The 6,807-nt window shown below is 34.5% G+C and overlaps 1 protein-coding gene across 1 annotated transcript; it reads right to left on the minus strand.

The window, feature by feature from the left end:
- Positions 1-2,716: 2,716 nt before the first annotated feature.
- On the minus strand, positions 2,717-6,492 carry LOC128610699 (butyrophilin subfamily 3 member A1). Its single transcript, XM_053630118.1, has 9 exons — positions 6,419-6,492; positions 6,070-6,186; positions 5,052-5,135; positions 4,677-4,934; positions 4,426-4,554; positions 3,602-3,653; positions 3,494-3,520; positions 3,324-3,350; positions 2,717-3,234 (listed from the first exon to the last, which is right to left on the minus strand). The coding sequence occupies exons 1-9, from the start codon at positions 6,446-6,448 to the stop codon at positions 2,717-2,719; spliced, it is 1,242 nt and encodes a 413-aa protein (XP_053486093.1). The 5' UTR covers positions 6,449-6,492.
- Positions 6,493-6,807: the final 315 nt, after the last annotated feature.

Genomic DNA, 6,807 nt, shown 5'->3' on the forward strand with positions numbered 1-6,807 from the left:
GGCACAATTCAATAGATTTAGTAAGGTGAAATTGATTAAATTTATATTTCTCAATTTATTTAATAACTCTTTCCCTTGTAAACATTGCACAATATAATAATACATGTTCAACAGTCTCTACTTCACCACATGTCAAGCATAATCCTGTTTGATGTTTCCCTATTTTGAACAATACGATTTAATCCAGAATGTCCTATTCAGCCCCTGAGTGCCTTTTTTATTCTGGTGGAGTTTTTGCAGGTTTAGATGCCACTGCGGAGTGTTACTGCCTCTCTACAGGGGTTTGGTTTTTTTGGACATGTGAACAAGTATGATGTACAATATGCAGTGAAATTCATACTGGTATGTTCTCAACAACAATTCCCAATAGGCACGAACATAATTAGCTACATTCGACATAGCTATACTGTGTATTAACCCTCTACTGCATGAATTATTACATTTACATTAAAAAAAATAATTTTTAAAAAATATTTTATTTAAAACTTTTCATGTTGTATGGAATTTTATTAATTGAAATAGTTAATGTAATAATAATTTTTTTTTAATGTGAGTTTTTAATGTGGGAGGAGTAGTTGGTAAATGGTTGCCATATGGCAACAATGTGCAATGGTGTAAAGTATCATATAGTCAAAAATAATACAAAATGTATGCAATTATAATTTCAGTTACTGCAATTTCCAGACTATAAATTGCAGAGTTTTTTTTTGCCACCTAGTAAGCATGTAAAGGTTATATCTTCTAGAAAGGAATCACAGTAGTAAAAATAATGTGGTGGATTTAATTCTTAATTCTTCCTTTTGGTACAGCTACCAGCTGCTGTACATTGTTTTGTTTTTGTTTTTTTTAAAAAATAGAAAATCTGAAACATTTATTGATCAATTTAGTTAAAGAAAGCTGGAAAATAACCAGTTGCCAAAAAATGTTATACCAGTTTGACCAGCTTGGCCTGTGTTTTTAGCAGCTGGTAGCTCATCAGACCAAGCTGGATTTTTGAGCAGGGTAGTTCACTAACTTCGAATTAGACCTTGAACCTTACTTCCCCAACCTGTTTGGCTATTATGACTCCCTGTCTGCTATCAGCCTGACAGTTGCTGTATTGAATGCAGATGCCTGACTTATTTACTATCTTCCAGATTTGGCTTTAATTATTAAGCATTTTATCCCATCAAGTTCTACTTTCCATTTTTTAAACAGTATAGTGTCATACACATGTACATGCTCCCTGTTTAAAGTGGTTTGTGGTTTTAAAAGGCTTATTAGCTGTGTAAAAAATCTTGTTTGGACCAAAAATACAAAAGAGTCAATAATCTCCAAAATGCCTTTGTCAGATTTATTTGCAAAACTCTTCCTACAAAAAAGTTTAAAGAAGGTATATATAAGGAAAACAGAAAAGAAAAGAAAATTATAATTGCAGAAGTATTTGCTTTCTGTCACCTTTAGGCTTTAACTTATATGCATTTGATCAGATGAAATGATGCTAATAATTATGTAAAAGTACCAAATCAGTAATCAGGTCATCTTATGTAACAAATAAGTCATAACAGTACATTAGCTCAAACGTCACTCTGACCCAACATCTTACCACATCTGGAATAAATGTTTTCAAAATATAAATAGATTTGATCTAAAATAACTACATATACTATTCAGTAAGAAGAATGACATCATATAGTAATATAATGGACTAATATGATTAACATACTTAAGTAACATAATTCATTATAATTAGTGATTAAAATCCTAGTGTGACATAATAACTTCTAATTAATTTATCTTCTTTTACTTCTTCTTCTTCTTCTTCTTCTTCTTCTTCTTCTCTTGTTATTATTATTATTATTTGTGAATAACAAGTTTAGGAGCTCCAACACAACAATAAGTGCTGTTCCACTTCAGACGTTGGGTCTGTATAATTGGTTCCTTCCTCCTCATTTTGCTATTGTCTTTCACTTTAACTCAGCTGGCAAGAGACAGGCTCATACAGCTGTCCAACATATATTTAGTTCATTTCTATCTCCACCTTGCACCCTTAAATGTTATTCACAAATGCAATCTCCTTTCCCCACTATCTCCTTATTTAAACTGTCCGTCTTGATCTAAAATATAAGACAATATTTTGATCAAAAAAATATTAATGGACAGCCTATAATAAAACAAGCTGCTTTCCTATAGGCCTATAATCATCATGTGATTTTAGGGACACGGAAATAGTGGCATATGCAGATGAAGTTCTCTTGAACTTGCGTCAGGTCTGGTTTTTCATCAAATACAGACATTTATGATGTACAGATTTGTATTACAGTGTTCCCATCCAAACAAGCAAAAACATTTTTCACCACTCACCAGATACTGCATTAACTTAAGGCTTCTTTTTCATGCTGTATATGAACTTCTATATGTAATTTCTACATCAGCCACTCACCAAAAGTGTAAATATTACACTGTTATTGCTTAAATGAAAACAGGCAATTAACAATACAATTAAAATTTAGAAAATGTTATAAAAAAAAAAAAAGAATGGGGACAAATGAAAATCTTGCATAAAAGGCAAATAAAATAAGCTTGAATTTTATGAAATATGTTGACACAAAATTCAGTTGATGATAAACAAAAATGCTACCTAATCATCATGTTCAGAGACATAGAACAGAGAAATAGTGATATGTACATTTAAGTAAGTTCTTGTCGGCTCTTGTTTTCCATCAAATACAGACATTTATGATGTACAGATTTGTAGCACAGTGTTCCCATCGAGACAAGCAAAAACAGGGAAAAGCACTTCTCTAAAAGTCTCTGTGAAAGTATAGATATGGAACCTGCTTTCAGCATTATAGAAGGACACTTGTCCTTCCTCATAGTCCACATAAACCCCAACCACCTGAAGTGGTGCAGAATTTGGTAGCTTGGTACGGGGATCAGTGCACGCCTGCAGATTCTCAGGTCTGTTACAAATAGTCCAGTACCCTGTTCCTGGAGCAATGTAGAAGCGGCCTTTTCTTTGGACAGATGCAGCTGCTACCCCTAACCTCCATTTTCCTTTTGCTGGTACTTTAACCTCCCAGTAGTGTCTCCCAATGGAGAATCCCTTGATCCCTAGGATGAACTGCTGCTTGTCAAACTGTTGAGGGTTGTCCCACTGTTGCCGGGGGCCCTCATGTAATTCATACACTTTCAGTTTGTCTTCTGACACGTACAGCCAGGGGTTGCGTGAACTGGTATCTAGATGCACGTCAACTGGCACAACACAACAGATTTCATTAATATATTACCAAATGATTAATATAATATATTAATGTTTGCTTGTTTGTTTGTTTAATTGTTACCTGAGGCACTCTGAATCCACTGCCAAACTTCATGGAAAATAGAATTATTATTCAAACTAGCTACGATCCTTGTTTGCAGCAATACTTAAACCATTATTATTATTATTATTATTATTATTATTATTATTATTATTATTATTATTATTATTATTATTATTATCCTTTCCTACCTGAATTAGGAACATATTTCTGGCTGCCTAAAACACAAATGTAAAAAATGTCATGAGAGTGCCCATCAGAGTCACTGTCCACTATTCAGAAAGAATAAGAGCTCTTACTTGTCTTCCATTTTCTCTGCTTAGCTGGCAACCATATTTTTGAAACATCCTCCTGAAAGAAAAACCAAATTTAGCCTTAAAAAAATGTTATGTCACAATGACTTTTGGTAATCCATTTTAAAGTATGGAATAAAACATGATGGGGATTTTATAAGAAAATAAGATGTTATAAAATAATCCATGGTTGGGTGCTGTGACATGACCAGCTGTAACGTTACTGTTGCCACCCCAAAGTTGATTATTTTCCAATAACAGCATGTCCTGAAGTGTTTTATATTTCCTATTATAGCACAGCAATTTGTCAATGATTACATTTCTTATGGGAAACATTGTCTATAATCATAAGAAAAAAATGTCATATATTTATCCTCTTATAGTTACTTGTCCATAAGACAAATTGCTTCCTAGCATATCACTTATGATATAGAAGCTATAAATAGTCTTCCCTCACCAGTCTTTTTTATGTTCCCTGTCTTTAAGGGAGCAAATTGCAGATTGTCATGTAACTGTGAAACTGGAAAGTCTCTGTTGTGGTGGAAAACTGACCATTACAATGTGCTCAAACTTGACTCAGATTTTTTAGGTTAAAAAATGTTATGTTTTAATCTGTTGATTAGGCTTAGTTTATATGGAGTGCCCTATTACACATCCCTATGAATGAGTTGTTACTATAGAGTACTATAAAAGTAGTATTTTAGAATGAGTGCATTCATATATTATGAATATATTATAATATATTATTATTATATTATTAATATATTAATATACAGCTGTAAGTTGCTGTACTGTCAGTTTTTTTTAAATTATATCCCATATCATCTCACCTCGGAGTCATTTGAGAGAAGAGACCACACCACAAACTCCAGAAAGGGAAGAACTTCATCTAGTTTTCTATCCTTTCTGGTGTGTTTAGTAAGAATCTGCTTAATGTCTCCATCTGTCAGACCCAAATTCTGCACGCGCACACACACACACACACACACACACACACACACACACACACACACACACACACACAATTCAGTTACTTCATGTCACATTCAGGTTTTTTTGTTCTCCTGTTAGTATTTCTAACCTCTGTGACAGTCTGTAACTCTTGTGCCCACTTCATGATCCTCTCATTGTCTTTTGAGATATCACACACATCATTATTCTTCATTTGTGTAACATCTGCTTTCATGGACACTTCCTTTGTCATGCCTCTTGCCATGTTGAGCCTGTCCAGTTCTTTGGCCCATGACATTATGAGACTCTTTCTGCTCTCCACATCGACTGGCATAGAGTCTTCTCCTGAAACTTTCTTGTGCCTTTCCAATGTGCTTTTATTTCTTCCCTGCAGGCCATAAAGGGAACACATTGTTGTGATCCCCTGTGCTTAAGTTTTTCGCTGTGAAACTGAATTCATAATGTCTATACAGTAAACCCTAATAATAAATAAATTGCCTTGTACCTTGCTGATATCCTCTAGCTCCTTGGCCATGTCTGTGAGCAACTTTAAACATTCATCCAAGCTTTGAAGTTGCACCAGGTCAGGCTATAGCAGATAGAAAGATTTCCATTTAAAAAGGGTTAATTATAGCAGTGTATTACAATAGCATAGAACACCATGTTATATGAGAAACAGGATGCTTCAGACTAAAGTGCTTAAACAGAGATAATTAGACTAACAAAACTTTAACTGTTAATAATAATTGTGTACACTCTTGGAAAAAGGGTTAAATCTCAAACCCCTAAGATTTCTATGGTTTGTCTCTCTGAAGAAACTGTTAGGGTTCTGTGTAGAGCTGTGCAACAGAGTTGTACTTTTATCATAGAAGGTCCATAACATGATCCTAACCAGAATAAAGAAGTTACTGAAGATGCATTCATGAATAAATACATTTTTAAAGTAAAACCACTTTATAAATTTAAACAGCCTGGGAAAATCTGTATCCTATCCCAAGGGACTCGGGGCAAGAGGACAGAGTGCCAACCCATCAGGCAACACACACTACGGGAAATTTGGAAAGGCAAATGAGCCTACAGCACACATCTGTGGACTGGGGGAGGAAATCGGAGTAGCCGGAGGAAACCCCAGATGCACAGGGAGAAAATGCAAGCTCTGAGCACACTGGGCAGAGGTGGGAATTGAACCCCCAACCCTGGAGGTGTGAGACAAACATGCTAACAACTAAACCACCATGTCCTGCTCAAAAGAACTATTGAGGAAATATTTTTATTAACTTTTTATAAAGGTGTTAGTGAATAAATAACCCAGTATGTTTCTTTATTATGTGACTGTTTATGGAACGTAAGACAATCCTTGGTTCACAGAGAAATAGTCCAGTTTAAGCCATTAACCTTTGTCATGATAATAAAAAAAACCTAGTCAGTGCATGCCGTTGCAAATTAATTACGATTTTATAAAGACCAAGCACTCAGGTATGTTCATAGTTGCAACTGAAAACAGGTTCAGAAATTAAAATCACCTTATTGTTACCAAGAGTAGGCTTACTCCAGGGTACAGAATGTGCAGCTTTTGCCTTCTCTGGGAATTCCTGTGTACATTTTGATGGCAGGCTTTGCCAATAAATGGGAAACATTGTCTGAGGGAAAGAGGAATTTTAACTTCACGGACTTCCTTCATTAATAGTAAATAGTTAATTAATAGTAAATTATAAGGGAATAAGTAGAGTATGCAAAGATCAAGTCTCATGCAACAGAAATCTAATTTATGAAGTGATCTTATGATTTTAAGTCTGGTAAAGACATTACACACAATAATACAAGTTAATTTAGGTGGATGTTCTGCTGTAACATATTCTTGGTTAAGCCTACCTGAGAGACTGGTGATGAGTTTTTATCCATAAAGTCAATCCCACTTTTCTTCTAGGAAAAAGAATATCCTTTCCAAGATTGATTCTAAACAAGACAAAATAATCAAGAAAATCATGCTATATTATGTTTTGTTGAAAAGAATTTAATATACCATTGTTTCCTCTGTTGACGATGAAAATAAAGTGCTCGCTGAAGCAGTGAACTAAGGTATGTGCCAGTAAAGGGACAATAAAAAATTTATGGGACTGTTGACATAGGTGCAAAGGTTAAAAAAAATGGCATGACTGTACATTGCTACAAAGGTACAGTTGATCTTGTGTTTGTTTAGATTTTGTCCATGTTACACTTTGTGTGTGTGTGTGTGTGTGTGTGTGTGTGTGTGTGTGTGT

Source organism: Ictalurus furcatus, chromosome 7 (assembly GCF_023375685.1).
Source record: "Ictalurus furcatus strain D&B chromosome 7, Billie_1.0, whole genome shotgun sequence".
Classification (NCBI taxonomy): domain Eukaryota; kingdom Metazoa; phylum Chordata; class Actinopteri; order Siluriformes; family Ictaluridae; genus Ictalurus; species Ictalurus furcatus.